This window comes from Syzygium oleosum, unplaced genomic scaffold (genome assembly GCF_021117445.2).
Source record: "Syzygium oleosum isolate NSW1041296 unplaced genomic scaffold, Sole_v2.1 Sole_v2.02, whole genome shotgun sequence".
NCBI lineage: Eukaryota > Viridiplantae > Streptophyta > Magnoliopsida > Myrtales > Myrtaceae > Syzygium > Syzygium oleosum.
The window spans coordinates 16,975,462-16,992,433 of NW_026607486.1; the positions used below are offsets into that span (position 1 = coordinate 16,975,462).

At 43.9% G+C, this 16,972-nt stretch overlaps 1 protein-coding gene and 1 pseudogene across 1 annotated transcript; one reads left to right on the plus strand and one right to left on the minus strand.

Annotated features, from left to right (window-relative positions):
• The first annotated feature begins 9,068 nt into the window (after nucleotides 1–9,068).
• On the plus strand, nucleotides 9,069–15,296 carry LOC115670961 (beta-glucosidase 40). The gene is made up of 13 exons (XM_030592388.2): nucleotides 9,069–9,480; nucleotides 11,344–11,410; nucleotides 11,914–11,972; nucleotides 12,265–12,340; nucleotides 12,454–12,525; nucleotides 12,906–12,993; nucleotides 13,109–13,364; nucleotides 13,577–13,692; nucleotides 13,857–14,080; nucleotides 14,176–14,213; nucleotides 14,386–14,488; nucleotides 14,658–14,766; nucleotides 14,867–15,296. The coding sequence occupies exons 1-13, from the start codon at nucleotides 9,313–9,315 to the stop codon at nucleotides 15,039–15,041; spliced, it is 1,551 nt and encodes a 516-aa protein (XP_030448248.1). The 5' UTR covers nucleotides 9,069–9,312; the 3' UTR covers nucleotides 15,042–15,296.
• A 117-nt stretch (nucleotides 15,297–15,413) lies between these two features.
• On the minus strand, nucleotides 15,414–16,757 carry LOC115669982 (expansin-A1-like; annotated as a pseudogene).
• Between the last annotated feature and the right edge of the window lie 215 nt (nucleotides 16,758–16,972).

Consider the following 16,972-nt stretch of genomic DNA (forward strand, 5'->3'; position numbering starts at 1 on the left):
TTGTCTTTAGGGTTGCGGTGGAACGGAAGAACGAAGAAGAAGCACGACGGAAAGGAGAGAGAGGAAGGCAACAAGCGGCACAGGCACCTATCCTCACCTGTTAAATTGTAATTTTAATTATCTGTTGACTGAACATTTTGCTGAGTAATTTTAAATAAGGGAAAAAACCACCAAAAACCCCAAACTTTGCCATCTGTGACACATTTACCCCGAACTTTTTTTTGTGACACCAAAAATCCCGAACTTTGCTTTTTGTGACACATTTACCCCAATGTATTTAGTCCATGGGCATTTTCGTCTTTTCTGCTTTTTCTTTTTTTTTTCCTTTCCGGCGAGGGGGGGCCTCGCCGGCGTCGAGCGAGGGCGGCCCTCGCCGGATCCGGCGAGGCGGCCCTCGCCCGGGCGAGCGAGGGCGGCCCTCGCTCGGGCGAGCGAGGGCGGCCCTCGCCCGGCTCGAGCGAGGTCGACCCTCGCGGCGTCGGGCGAGGGTCGACCTCGCGAGTCCGGCGAGGGCCGCCCTCGCTCGCCCAGCGAGGGCGGACCTCGCCCGACGCCGGCGAGGGTCGCCTCGCCCGGGCGAGCGAGGCGGCCCTCGCACGGGCGAGCGAGGGCGGCCCTCGCCAGGCTCGAGCGAGGTCGACCCTCGCCCGACGCCGGCGAGGGTCGACCTCGCTCGAGTCGGGCGAGGGCCGCCCTCGCTCGCCCAGCGAGGGCCGCCCTCGCTCGCCCAGCGAGGTCGACCCTCGCCGACGCCGGCGAGGGTCGACCTCGCCTAAGTCGGGCGAGGACGCCTCGCTCGCCCAGCGAGGGCGAACCTCGCCCGACGCCGGCGAGGGCCGCCTCGCTGACTCGGGCGAGGTCGACCCTCGCCGGCTGTCGGGCGAGGGTCGACCTCGCCCGAGTCGGGCGAGGGCCGCCCCGCTCGCCCGGGCGAGGGCGAGCGAGGGCGGCCCTCGCCGACTCAGCGAGGTCGACCCTCGCCCGACGCCCGGCGAGGGTCGACCTCGCTGAGTCGGCGAGGGACGCCCTCGCTCGCCCGTGCGAGGCGAACCTCGCCCGACGCCGGCGAGGGCCGCCTCGCCGATCCGGCGAGGTCGACCCTCGCCGGCGGCGAGGGTCGACTCTCGCCCGAGTCGGGCGAGGACGCCTCGCCGCCCAGCGAGGGCGACTCGCCGGCGTCGGGCGAGGTTCGCCCTCGCCCGGGCGAGCGAGGGCGTCCCTCGCCCGACTCAGCGAGGTCGACCCTCGCCGGCGTCGGCGAGGGTCGACTCGCTCGAGCCTGGGCGAGGGCCGCCCTCGCTCGCCCGGGCGAGGGCGACCTCGCCGGCGTCGGGCGAGGTCCGCCCTCGCCCGGGCGAGCTTAGGCGGCCCTCGCCCGATCTGGCGAGGTCGACCCCGCCGGTGTCGAGCGAGGGCGGCCCTCGCCGATCCGGCGCGGGAGGCACGGGCGAGGGTCGACCTCGCTCGAGTCGGGCGAGGGCGGCCCTCGCTCGCCCGGGCGAGGGCGAACCTCGCCCGACGCCGGCGAGGGTCGCCCTCGCCGGGCGAGCGAGGGCCGCCCTCGCCCGACTCAGCGAGGTCGACCCTCGCCGGCGTCGGCGAGGCCGCCTCGCTCGCCCGGCGAGGGCGAACCTCGCCCGACGCCGGCGAGGGCCGCCCTCGCTCGACGCCGGCGAGGGCCCCCCTCGCCGGATCCGGCGAGGCCGACGCCGGCGAGGCCCCCCCCTCGCCGGAAAGGAAAAAAAAAAGAAAAAAAAAAAAAAAGCAAAAAAGACGAAAATGCTCATGGACTAAATACATTGGGGTAAATGTGTCACAAAAAGCAAAGTTCGGGGTTTTTGGTGTCACAAAAAAAAGTTCGGGGTAAATGTGTCACATATGGCAAAGTTTGGGGTTTTTGGTGGTTTTTTCCCTTTAAATAATTTACATAAAGCGGCAAATAATTATGTACAATGGAGCAAATACAACTAACAATTATATGAAATATTTCATCATATTTCCTGTTGGTTCGAAGTTGATGTTTCGCGGGAAAATTAATGATTTTAAAAACATTTCGAAAAAAATAATCGTTTATTTCGTTTAAAATAATTGGTTCATTATCAACAATGATTTATATTTAAACAGTCTCGTTAAGTAATGAAAATATCTTTCGCTTTTTCATTTTTGTAAACAAGATAAGCGATCATTTTTAAGGGAAAATATCTTTTAAGCTATTCACTTTCTGTAAAAATAAACACGCCCTAATTTCTAATATACTTTCGCAACTTCAGTTAACATTCCAACGATGATTTTAATTAAACATTAGTCATCGAGTCTATTGAATTGAACATGACAACACCAAACGCATTCCCATAATTTTCAGTTCAATCAAACGGGCCCAAAGGAAACGTCTCTCTAGAAGATTGTTGGGCTTTGTGGAAATTGGGCCGGTACGGCTAGCGGTCCGTATTGCAAAGGCCCGGCCCAATTTGAAAGGCGGAGATGCCAGTGATCATGCAAGGAGTGGATATGGCTCGAGCCATTTTTTTTTTAATCCTTTTTTTGTCCGTTCAAAGTTGGTCGATCATTCGTAGTTTTGTGTCGTTTGTGTCGCTCTTTTCTTTTTGGTCCTCATTGTTATCAGATCGGTCAATGTGTGCGCGTTTCGCTGCCGAGAACAAGGGCGATTGCCCGACAGAGACGTCGGGGTTTCGAGGGTCGAAATACACGGTTCCCGTGGAGGACACTACTTTGGGAATCCAATGTTGTCCATTTAACTGCCGCATTGAGTTTGAGAATGGGTGTTCGAGTAATCCGGAGTTACATTGGTGCCGTGGTTGGGCGCTCTTAGTTCTTGAACTCGTACCAAATTTTCCAATCAAGTCCCTCGTCCGCCAATTCCAAAAAATTTAAGCACATGTAGTAGTCGAGGCTAGCCAAAAGGAATGATTTGATTGTCCATACATCAGCTTCGATTGTCCATAGTCAGAGACCGGGGGGATTTGCTTGGGGAAAGTCCTATAAGTACAAGGACTCAATTGCAAAAATCGCAAGTTCGAGGGCTACCCTGAAAAAGAGTGTAAGTTAAAGGATCAAATGCACACATTCCCCAACAAAAGACTACACTCATCGAATACCTCTTCCTTTTTTTTTATACTTTTTTTTTCGGTGGCTCAAACGTATAATTTGTATTTGTGCGAGAATTTGGCGTAAAAACAAGAGAAAAGGCGTAGCATGCACGCGAACGAGTATGGTAACAAGTAGACCGCCAATTAATATCCATCATCTTCCAATTAATAATCCATTATCTTCCAAAAAAATATCGTTTTCAAACCGAATAAAATAATTTATTTATTTATGCGTTTCTAAAAAAAGGAATTTATTTCTGTCATTTACTGAATAGAGTGGCTGAAACGTTAGGGAGTGAACTTAGCCTAAAATGCCTTGGTATCTAATGGGGGATTCTATCTGGAAGCACGCTTTTGGTTTCTTCATTGCCTTCTCTCTAACTCTTTGATAATGCTTAGAAGTATGCTCAAACTTGGGTCATTTTTAAAATATAAAATCTGGGTTTTTTTAGCATCGTGATGTGGGAGTTTATGCAATTAATTAGTTCTTGATTTAAAGCGAGAAGGAAGATCTTTTGAAATCTCGGTGTACGTCTTACAAGACTATGCACGATAATTATAAGCAAGGAGTAAAAGGCATTGATTTATCGATCGAGGAAGAAGGATATGGAGATATCGATCAAAATCACGAGATGATTATTGGAAATGCTGGAATCAAGCGATTGACACCTCTTGTAACATAATAATCTCTTCATTTATTGTTTTCCATTATTGTATTGTTTCCTTACAAAATGTAACATTTGTAATGTCTTTATATAATGGAAATCATCTCAATAGTTGTAACGTAATAATCTCTTCATTTATTGTTTTCCATTGTTGTATTGCTTTCTTACAAAGTGTAACATTTGTAATGTCTTTATATAATAGAAATCATCTCAATAGTTGTAACATAATAATCTCTTCATTTATTATTTTCCATTGTTGTATTGTTTCCTTACAAAGTGTAACATTTGTAATGTCTTTATATAATTGTTGACACCTATAATTGATTAGGTTGTCGACAACCGAAATAAATAAAACAATAGACGTCAAAGGATGATGTAGGCCGTACGAGACGATTCATAGCTGGCAAACACTGGGAGATACCGGCGAGAAATTTGAAATTAAGAGAGCTTGAGAGCAAGCGCCAAAGTTGTCAACGAAAATTGTCATCGAGGAAGTCGACAAGGAAAAGGACAGGTGTCAAGCCAAGAAGAGTTCGATGACGGTTCCCGCTTCGGGAGGACAGATGTCAAGCTAGGAAGAGTTTGACGATGGTTCCTGCCTCGGGAGAACAGATGTCAAGACAGGGAGAGCTCGATGACGGTTTCTACTTCGAGAGGACAGATGTTAAGCTGGGAAGAGTTCGACGATGGTTCCTAGCTCGGGAGGACAGATGTCAAGCCAAGAAGAGCTCGACGACGGTTCCTGCTTCAGGAGGACAGGTGTCAAGCCAGGAGGAACTCGACGACGGTTATCATCCCAAGAAAGACAGGTGTCAAGCTAGGAAGAGCTCGACGACGGTTCCTGCTTCAGGAGGACAGGTGTCAAGTCAGGAAGAACTCGACGACGGTTCCTGCTTCGAGAGGACATTTGTCAAGTTAGGAAAAACTCGACGACGGTTATCATCTCGGAAAAGGACATGTGTTAAGATAATACGAGCTCGATGACGATTACTGCCTCGAGAAGAACATGTGTCAAAACAATACGAGCTCGATGACGGTTACCGCTTCAAGGAAGACATGTGTCAGACAGTATGAACTTTATGAAGGTTATCACTTCGGATAAAGGATAAGATCGATGGCAATTGACGGACAGGTGTCATTAGATGGATGGTGAAGATGAGATCAACGGTGGCCATCGAACGCGGTACCAAAGGCGGTTACCAAGCTCACATTATAAATAGTACCCGGCTGCCAGAAGAAAGGCCCCTCGCGCATACAAACTAAAATGCTGTCTTTTTATCTTTACTTTTCAGTATCGCACTTTATCTTTCGGTAGCTATAGATGTTCACTTTCTAAGTCAGAAGCTTTGTAATATTACATCGATGAACTCTGGACGCCGCCAGTCATTGGACGGACTCGTCTGAGTTGTTTATGAATATAAGTCAAACTTCGTTATTGTGCAAAATTTGAGTTGTTAATCAAGACAATCGAACTCTTTGTTCATGCTTGGATAACTCCTATCCGAAATTAGACCCAGAACCCGGTCCCATCTCAATAAAAAATCGAAGAACGACTTTCGGTGAATTATATTTCGCCGTAGGACCATTTCCGGCGAAACAATAATGGAAATCATCTCAACAGTTATATGTTGAGATCAAGAATTAAACACATTTTATTCTTTTACAGTATCGGAGCATATTTTTGAAAGAAATCAATTCTTAACCATGGCTTCCGCTAATCCTAAGTATCCATATCAATGCCTTTAGAGAGAGAATGTTATAATTGTCTGGTTATATCATGATTCGTGTATAAATAGTAAGATTTGGCTACAAACTACCCGGTTGGACATATTACAAGAGCAATATTTAAGAATGTCCGATTATGTCGTTATATATAAATAAAAAAAATTTAATTTGGCTACACACGACACGATATAATCCATCGTCACATTAGAAGAATTAGAATGTGTAAAATGCGATTCAAGTATTTAGTAATTGACAGATATATAGTTATAAAGCGCTTGCGAAGCATGGACGAGAGCATTAGTTAAATAAACAAGAAGAGGTTAACGAAAAACCCTACAGATGAAATGATTCTTGGAAAATGCACTTTATACATGAAAAGGAGTAGAAATGACGGTTACGTTTATTTCGCGAAAAATGAATGATTTAGAAAATATTTTCTTAAAAATAATCTTACAAAAATGAATGAACGAAAATTTTTTTCGTCATCCACGAAAATGTTTAGACATAAATTATTTTTGAAAATAAAATATTTTTTATAACTAATTATTTCAAGCGATATAAACGATTACTTGCAAAAAATTAATTTTCAAATCATTCATTTTCTTTGAAACAAACAAAACCGACAAGCAATGTGACGAATCTATTTTAAGGCTTTTAACCATGTGAATGTTTTCGATCTCGGAGTCGATCACGCGACCGTTTATTTTAAGAGACGAACGAGTTTACACTTTATAAGTTAAGAGATGCTTCAAAGTTTGGATAAGGAAAGGTAACTTGATTAATCGGCTACTAAATCCCAAAGAAAACAAGTTGGATCATCGTTAATTAAATGTATTTGCAGGTGTTTCTAAAGGCAACACCCGAAGGACCGCAACTAGCAAGAGTATTCTATAAAAGTCACTTGCGAGTGGAATAAACATGGAACGTGCAAACAATGTGGAACTCGAAGATCGGTCGTCATTAGTGACACCATCTTTCAATTCTTTTTATCGACTTCCTTGTAGAATGAGGTTGTCCCTAAGTTGAGATTTTCATGCATGATGTATCGAGCCAATCGGATTAATTTTCATCGACCCACACCATGTGGTAAGTTATTGATATGTTTCTCCATAATAGCTCGAGCTTTTAGAGTCAATGGTTTCGCGCCGGCATTCGATTTCATGTTGGTATTAGAGACCAGAGCTCTCGACTTCGATTCCGTAGTACCTCATTTCACCCGTTTATGGGTTTCCCTTTCATTATTCGTCAACAGTCGTTTCAATGATGCGTAGCGGGTTCGCTCGCTCGCTCGAGGTCTTCATCATCGGATCGCCTTTCGCGTGAGGCGGAGCGTTAAGATATAAATATATTCCTCACCATATACACTAATAACTTAAAAATATTAGAGTAAAAAGGGTTGCACACTCAATTTTCAAGATAGGAACAAGATAACCTGTTTCTTCTCAAATTCCACAAGAGAAAAGTCAACATGGTTCAAGTGGAAATTGTCTTGGATTAAGAATGAATCAAAAGCAACGGCCCAATGGAGACGAATCGTGGATGGTCTACCTTAAAAGGAAACGCAACCGCAGAAGACTTTAGGATAAGAGAAAGACATCACACATGCGGTCAGCATCTGTCAAATGGGATGTTGCTTCGACCGCCTCCCATTCGATTCCATGTGCTCGATTGACAAAGCTTTGCTGGAAAGATAGAGTCTTTGTGGTATCTCACATCATTTTACTATGCAAAAAGTGATAAACATGACCTAGCTAGTGAGTATACGAGATTTTTCTTGCAAATTTTCTCAATCAGCTCAACAAAATCCACGATTTGAATAGTGTCGGAGAGGTTAAATTGAGTTGGTATGTGAGTTTGGATTCAATGCGATTTCAAACTATATAATGGGTCGATTCATTTCTCTGTTTTCTCGTCTTTGTAGCTACTATAGTTTATGTACGATCGGCTCTCTCTCCTCCCATCACAAGGTCCACCGACTCGATTACTAACCTCTCTTCTTTGGAACAAGAGAGATGCCATCAAGCAAACCATCAATCGGCGCTTGTCGATCTTAATTAACCAATTCATCAAAAGTCATCCCAATGCAATAGAGCCTTCCGATGGGCCAACTCCGGCCATGGAGCCGAGCTCACTCTCCTCGGTAGCGATAGGGCCGCGAACATCCCGCGAAAATTGTTGGATATTTATGCAATTTTGAAATATTGTACCGGTTTTGATTGTAGTTATGACCGTCATGAAAGCCATCATTGTACTGGTTTTGCAAGCTGTCCAACGAATTTATGATGGCTTTGGAAAGTTTGATTTATTTCTTCATAAAACCTCCATTATTTTATGACTCATGATAGTGGTTATGACAGTCATGAAAGCCATCATTATAATGGTTTTGCAAGCTTTTTAAGGATTTATGACTGCTTTGTAATGTTCAATTTATTTCTTCGTAAAGCCTCAATTATTTTATAACGGCCATATAATGATCACCTTTTTAATAATTATCAATTGTTTTATGACGGTTCTTAATGGCTCTCTTTCTTTTACTTATAAATTGTTACTTTGAGCATAATTGAAAAGTGATTATATGCATATCAAAATAATAATATTCTTTGTTCTTTTTTTTTTATTTATCTTTACTTTCTTTACTGGGTTATACACATAGCGTTGTTCCCGTTCCTTTATAATATTCAGTGCGAAGTATAGAGAAAGGTATGTTGTATCTTAAGAGGATAATCACTAGAGCTTAACGCACCAAGTTTCGTATTCCGAGAAACAGACAGATTTATCCTAAAGGACAAAAGTTACACTCGTATGACGATTAATCTTATTTTCTCATCTTTTTCAACATATTTCCGGTAATTGTTGTTTTTATATTATCTACTACTTTTTCCAACAAAATCGTCACCAAAACTTCCATCCAAAGATCCGAGATACTCCAACAAGGTAAGGTAGACACCATTTTCTTTCCCCGAAATGGAGGCAAAATGAATGCAAAGATGCGAAGGTCGGCATGGGGAAGGGATTGTGGTACATGTAAATCCAAGATGTAAGGATGGATATAATCTAAGAGCATAACGTAGATAGATCCAAAAGAAACACGATTTTAGCAGCAAAGCCAAGAGGTGGTGGGGGTAGTGGATGGAGGCTACTATGCTGGTAGCAGATGCCGCGAGAGAGACGCCCCGCCGCCCCAAAAAAAGAAGGGCAAAAAGACAAGAACGAAGGCAAATCTGATGTTGTTCCATTACTTTCTTTCCTTTTCTCTTTCTTTGTCTTTTGGGCCAATGTTTATTTACCTTTCCTCCTTTTCTTGTATGAACAAAAGGAGGAAAAAAAAATCAAAAGGGGGGGTGTGAACTCAAAACTCAAAGACGCGCCACATTTCAACATTCCACCACAACACAAGACAACACAACACAAAGCCAACCTGTCTCTCTCTCTCTCTCTCGCTATCTCGCTATCTCTCCAACCCCACTACTACTACTTCTTCTTCTTCTTCTCGCATTGGCCCATTGAACTTTTGCCCACCACTTGCATCTTCACCTCACGACCATCTCTCCCTCCCTCTCCCTCTCCCTCTCCCTCTCCTATAAAAAGTCCGAATCATTTGCCCTTTTTTTCTTGCGGAGTTTACACATTCACGAAATCCATTCACCCCTTTTATAGCTTCCACCTTTTCCTTGCTTTTCCTCTCTCCCTCTCTCGTGTCTGTCTGTCTTCTCTTCTTCTTCTTCTTCTTCTTCATCTTCCTGTGGACGACTGAACAATCACACTTATCACCTGTGTGATTGACAACAGCACGGGTGGCGAGAAAACAGAGGGCGATGGAGGCGACGGCCCTGAGGAGTCGTCCGCGAATGGCGGCTTCGGTAACGATGGCAGGCTTGCTTATGGGACTCCTTGTCCACGCATGCTGTGCCGACACCACCACCATCAGCCGGTCCAGCTTCCCCAAAGGTTTCGTCTTTGGCACTGCCTCCTCCGCTTTCCAGGTCCCCCCCCCCTCTCTCTCTCTCTCTCTCTCTCTCTCTCTCTCTCTCTCTCAATTTGGTTTTGTCGTCAATTCATTTCACGAATTGGTTTTATCTCCTTCGTGAATGTTTCTAAATGCTGATGCTCCATTTAATTATACGTTCGAACACATCACAGTCATGTACCGCATGCGCACTCAATCTAACACGAAACCACGAGAGGTCCGCCTCGATCTCACGTGAGACCTACCGGACTTAAGATTTCGGGTGCGTTAGGTTCGTCTCATGTGTTAGGATCTCCCATCACGTCAAAACCCACGGAGCGACTTCGAGCTTATCTTATGTTCACCGGATGCTCGCTCAAACACCGATTCCATACGCGCCCATCCTCTCGTCGTCGTAGATCGGGTTTTCGCACACCGTCGCTGCTCAGAGATGTTCACGTCGAACTTCCTTTTCCCGTTGGTGAAGGTCTTAGGAATAAAATCCAGCCGGTGACTCGTTTTTTTTTTTTGGGTTTTCCGGCGAAAGCGACGGGAGTGTGTCGTGGCTTAGCTTGGTATATCTTGACGATTTAGTGACGAAGTGAGCCCCGGAGGCTTTTGTGCTTTAGCGACTAAAAGTTGGACGGGACGGGACGGGACGGGACGGAACAGGAGAGAATGCGTCGACTTCGAGTCACCCATTGAAGTCGACGCATTCAATGGGTCATGGCCCATGGGAGACTGGCGCAAATTTTGGGCGACCTTACCTTGCACGTTCCTGTAGACCAAAGTCACGTCATTTCTTTTGCGGGAAAAATTGAACTAAATTATGCATAATCAAGATATGATATTATATCCCAAGATACCCTCTTAGCCATTCACTGTTTAGATTCTCTAAAAAAACCATCCGTTCTTCCTGTACGGATAAAATTCGATTCGAGAATTACCGAATGATCGAGAGTCCGTGCTTGGTTAAGCGCCTCGCGCATTGGAATATCGAGAATTGAGGCTAATTTAGATAGAAAGAGATGGAATGTGTGGAAGAGCCCGTCACGATTCGCTACTCGATCGGCGTAAGATGTGCACTGAAGCTGTATCATTGAATGTGGAGATCTGGACACTCTCTTGTCGGGATGAACAAGGGACGGTTTACCTGGGTTTGCGTGATGGACGCTGGCCGGCCAGGGCCAGCTCAGTGGTCACGGGACGGGACACGGATTGGTAGAAATTATGTTTGACTGTGAACATAGAGTACTCGGAAACTTCGTTGACTTTTGTATAGACTTTGGTGGGATTGTTTGATTTCTTATATTCCCAAACCAACGGTGAACATGCAACCTAGGATTGATGTTTTGCATATGTTGTTCTTTATCTTAATATTGGGGCTTAAAATTTTTTTCTTTTCCTCTTAGCAAAAAACGCCTCCAAAAATTATCAAATCATACCTACCGTGACACCTTTACCTAAAATTTCTTCTTGTGACACCGGAAAATCCCAAGCTTGTACCGCGTGACACATTTATCCTACGTCAATATTCGGTCAATTAGCACGGTTAAAAATTTGCCTTCATGGATGGCTGAAGGCAAACTAAAAAAAGGAATAATCATCTGACTGAACCTTGATGGAGGGTAAATGTGTTGTGTAGGTATAAGTATGTGATTTTTAATGTTACAAAAAAAATTTAGAGTAAATGTGTCATGGTGGGTATAATTTGGAGCTTTTTATGCTGTAATATTTTTTAGGATAAATATATCACAGTGAATATAGTTTAGGGTTCTGGTTTTTTTTTTCCTTTCCTTTTATATATATCTTTGGTGGGCACTTTCGAAGGTATTTTCGTCGTAAGTTTGATACTTGAACAGTTGTGACTGATGGGAGTTTGTTTCCTTTCTGGAATCAGTATGAAGGAGCTGTGAAAGAGGACGGAAGGGGACCATCGGTTTGGGATACATTTTCGCACCAATTTGGTAATTATCATAGCAATTCTTTTTACTCTCACCTTTTCTTGCTCATTTTAATATAATTAAGTCCAAAACAATTATGGCGCCTGGCAAAAAGTAAATTGAAACAATTGTAATTATCAAGGTGTTTCGTTTTTATTGATTTCGTGTTTGGTAGTATGGAATGAAGGCGTTCCCTCTTAACCAAACGGACTTTCGCGAAGAATGAATGATATGAAAAATATTTTCCTAAAAATGATCGCCTGTATCGCTTAAAATAATTAGCCAATAGAAAATACTTTCATCAGCGACGACAGTTTATGTCTAGGAAATTATTTTCGTGGGCGGTAAAAGTATTTTCCGTTTATTCGTTTTTGAAAGCGATATGAGCGATCATTTCTAGGAAATTATTCATTTTCCGCGAAACAAATGGAGCCTAATTAGTGTCGTACATAATCCACAATTCATAAATCACACAGATTTGTAGATTGTTTCGTCGGTGTAATCAGTAAACTCGCATTTGGCCGCAGGTAAAATACTTGATTTCAGCAACGCGGATGTCGCCGTGGATCAATACCACCGGTTTAATGTAAGCTTCTCTTTGGAAAACCAGCTATAAAACATTTTTCCATGAGCAAGAACAATGATAAGACACTGAATCCAAACTTAATACCAGTTGAAGATCACGTTGGCTTGGCTTGCAAGCTGATACTACCATTTAACTGAGCGTCAGTTTGTTTAGTGCTGTATGGACTATAGCTTAGAATTGATCACAAGCAAGCTACAGAAGAAGCAGAGCCTGTTTTCGTCGATTTCCTTCGCGTCGTAAGAGAAATTCACCGTCTTTTGTTTCCTTTCTGGGCTTCATAACTGCAATTCAGGAAGATATTCAGCTCATGAAGGACATGGGAATGGACGCCTACAGGTTCTCGATCTCTTGGTCTCGCATCTTTCCTAGTAAGAGACTAGCTTTTACGCATGCTTTTGGACTTTGTGAAGTTGTGATGATCACCATTTACCTCATTCTCTTGAATTCTGGGGCAACTGATGTCATGCTTCTGCGAATTTAGGCGGAAGTGGCGAGATCAATCAGGCAGGAGTCGACCACTACAATAAACTCATCTACGCGTTATTGGCTAAAGGTAAACACGCAATGAGCCGTACGAACACAATCACAAGCAAAAGCACTGTTATCATGACTTTCCTTTTGCAATATATGTGAAGCAGAGTCATGAGTTAGCCATAACTTGGTTTTTTCCCCTTTTCTGGCCAAAGTCTCTGGCATTATGGCGCTTGAAAAATTCCAATAGTTTATGTACTTCGCATACCGTATGTCGTCTGCGTGTAGTACTTAAAATGGATGCATGTCAATCTCTGTAATGGCAAAAAGCTGAAGGAGAAGGGAAGAACTTTGGTTTTAAGCAGAGCATATTAAATGGGTATGGTCATCGCAGGCACAGAAATCATCCGAGAATTAAAAAGACTAACAACAGTCGCCTCTTTAATAATGCTGCAAGAGCAGGGATTGAACCATACGTGACTCTATTTCACTGGGATCTTCCGCAAGCTCTGGAAGACAAGTACAACGGATGGCTCGACCCACGAATCATGTGAGTTGCGCAGATTTCTCCTTCCTGTGATGAACGTATATGTATTACCAAATAAAGGACTTAAAATTCGAATAGAGCCTAGAGGTTGACTTTTTTGTTGTTGCTATTACTGCAGAAAGGATTTTACAACATATGCCGAGACCTGCTTTCAGAAATTCGGGGACAGAGTGAAGCACTGGATCACCTTCAACGAGCCGCACACTCTGGCAATACAAGGATACGATGTCGGACTTCAAGCGCCGGGCCGTTGCTCCATCCTTCTTCACCTCTTCTGCAGGGCTGGGAACTCCGCGACCGAGCCTTACATTGTTGGGCACAACGTTCTGCTCTCACATGCCACTGCCGTCGATGTGTATAGAAAGAAGTACCAGGTCTGTCATAAAATGAAAGTCATCATATCAACATAACCACTCATTTGGTTTGTTGTCCATTCCAGTTGCTTATATTTTGCTCGAAAGACTAAAGTATACCCTTATCGACTCCTTATGCGCATTCCTAATTTGAATGTTAACATGCCAACTTTTTTTTTTTTTGGGTCGAACTAACATGCCAAGTTACTAAGCTGTTTAGTTATCCTGTCCAGAAAAAGCAGCATGGATCAATTGGTGTAGCCTTTGATGTGATGTGGTTCATACCAAGAACAAACTCAACTGATGACATCGAAGCAACTCAGAGAGCCCAAGATTTTCAGTTTGGCTGGTAACAAACCATAGACACTTTCCGGGTTTAATAAATTTAGGAAGATAATCCTTTTGAGTGCGCGTGCGCAAGATGTGTTGAGACCATGAAAATATCGTAAGTATGAACTATGCAAGTAAAATATCGGGGTAATAAGTGCTATTTGTTTTTCACGGTAATTGCAGGTTTATCGACCCGTTAATCTTTGGAAATTATCCAAGCTCCATGAGAAGTAGGGTGGGAAGCCGCTTACCTGCATTTTCCAGTTCCGAATCTGCTCTTCTAAAGGGGTCTTTGGATTTTGTGGGTATCAATCACTATACTACATACTATGGCAGCAATGATACGTCTGATGTAATCGGACGTCTACTTAATGACTCCCTCTCGGACTCCGGCGCCATCACTCTGCGTAAGTAACTTCTTAGCATATCTGGAAGTTTTAGTTGTTTGGGTCTTCTCTTTTTAATTTTGGTGGTACTAAGTTTTGTTTGCTGCTGTTTTCAGCCTTTAAAGATGGGATTCTCAATCCAATTGGAGACAGGGTATGTTAGTTCACAGCACAGCAAGAAACTTTCAATTTGATTATGGCAAAGAAAATCTAGAATTAAGTGTATAGTTCAAATGATAACTCGTGATGTATTTTTAGCAAAGCATGATCTCTCTCTCTCTAGTCATTTTTCCCATTAGAACTATCATGTGAATGTCGATCTGCAGGCAAATTCCATATGGTTGTACATAGTACCCCAGGGGATCAGAAGTTTAATGAACTACATCAAGACAAAGTATGGGAACCCGCTGGTTATTATTACCGAAAATGGTAAGTCCCTCGAGCCAAAAAGAAAAAGGCACCTAGCATACAGATGCTTTCTTTCTTTCTGTAATATCTTCATTGAAGTTGATGGTCTTCTTAATCTAGTCATGACATACTGATGAAGAAAAGATGCTCAAATCCGTTGCCTTAGTCTGTTTTAACTGGGTCTTTGCAGGTATGGACGACCCGAACCCCCCACTAATCAACATTAAAGATGCTCTCAAGGATCAGAAGAGGATCAAGTATCACAATGACTATCTCACCAACTTGTTGGCCTCTATCAAGTGCGTAACTAGTTCCATGCGCTTTCTTTCGTTTTTTCAGTCGAAACTGAGCTCTTTCTATGTTGTTCTCTCCCTAACATTCTGCTTAAAACCGAATCAGAGAAGACGGATGCAACGTGAAAGGGTACTTCGCGTGGTCTCTGTTGGATAATTGGGAGTGGGCAGCCGGATACACTTCGAGATTCGGCCTTTACTTTGTGGATTACAATGACAAGCTGAAGAGATACCCCAAGGACTCTGTTCAGTGGTTCAAGAACTTCTTGAAGTCAACCTAAACAATTAATGAAGATGAAGGAAAGCTGCATTTGTTCACTTACACGACCCAACATCTGACACAGTGCTCATTCGTTTTCTTCTTTTTCGGTGGGGACACATGATCTCATTTCACCATATTGTTACATCTCAATAATTTTAGAAATGTTTGTGTTTGAAAAGAAAAGGGAAAAAAAGAAGAAGAAATTTTAGTTCGTGTTCCATAAGTAGAATTTGAAAGCTTGTGACAAACTGTGGATTATTTCAAGTAATATTAGCTTCTGGATTTCCTTGCATAATGCTATTCACTAATTACTCCTTCAATAGATGGAAATGAAAGAATTGCTCTGTTATTCTACATACCCTTTTCGCCTGCTCTCACGATGGGTCCTTCCTCAGTAAAATCTGTAAATCGATAGACAGCATGCTCCAACTTGAGTTGCTAGGAGATTATAGATGGCATTAGCGCGGCGGGCTTTCCAGTCAGCCAGTGCGACATTATGCGATTGGACAATCTTACCATCGCTAGTAGTAACTCGAAACGACAAGCTTTGTCCGACCAACGACACCGAGCATTGCCAGTTCTGGCCCCAGTTTTGTGCCATCGGTCTCCATTCGGATCCCGAACCCTTGACCTTAACCTCCTTGACATTGCCGGCTCCTCCCACATTGTACACCAAGACAAGAATCCAATCCGAGTTCCCCTTGATCTCGAACTTGACACCTCCTGACCTATCAAAATAGGGCTCGGCGGTATAAGATAGGGACAAAGCCCACCTCATAGTTGGCGATTTCACCAAACGCGGGCTGTGAGAGGTCAAAGTGCTGATTGGGCAGGTTGCGCCATTTCTGTCCGGATTGGCGGCTTGGAGGGCATAGATTGGTGGCCGTGACATGGATGGTGTTGTTAGAGGCACCGCCTTGGAGAGTTGTGGCACTTGATCTCATAGCAGGCTGCACAAGTGAGGCCTCCATGGAAGGGGGCTGTGCTTAGAGCTGCTGTCTCAAGGCCATATCCACTTTCCATGGGGTTCCAATAGCCACAGCTTCCCTCTGCATTTTACATGTTATGGGGATGACTCAAGCACTGAGATACAGGGTAATATTGGACATGCTAATTGCTTTCACAGCAATTAGCTAATGGATAGTTTTGGCAAGGTCTACGGCTCCATTTTGTTGAGCTGCGTGTGAATCTTTCAAAGTATTCAGGAGATAAAAGTACGCACGATGATAAAATGAGAGAGGCGTTACCACAACCTAGTACGCAAATAATAACTTCTCGCGCTATTTTTTTCCCTTAATTGCTAAATCTGCTATCTCTAAATAAGGGTGAGTCGAGAAAGAAGTGATCAATGTAAGTCGAAACTCAGTTTTTGGGATCGGCTCATGAACACGAGCTGTTTTACCCTATTACTACTTTCCTAGGGAAAGAACGTGTTAGGCGTGTTGTGATGACGTGAGACGCCGATCCAATCGAGTGCGAGAGTGTCCGATATCCATTTACGACGACCTTGTTGTCTCGTGAACTTAGACAAATAAACAAATTTGCCCAGAAAAGCTTATAACATCCCAGGTTTAGGCGATGACGAAACTACCTAAGACCAACTCATTGTTTCAGCGCCTTTCGTGTCTCCATAGTATGTGGCACGTGCCGAACTCCATCCGTCTCGGCTCGCAGCAGAGCCAGCGAGGCACAGAGCCACGACCACGATCAAAGCATCATTCATTGGACCACCCATGTCAACCTTTTTTCCGACGATCGGTTCTTTTCAGCACCTTAATGAAATCAGAAACTTGCAGGGTTTTCTTATATATGGCAGTCGTGACAAGCAACAAGGCGCATCCCAGTTATACGGAATCACATGTTTCTCGTTCATCAAAAGGATGAGAAAGAGCATCCCTTCTGAACTAGATTTCATAGGAGGCATCGCGTTGCTCTACATTGCAGAAAGGT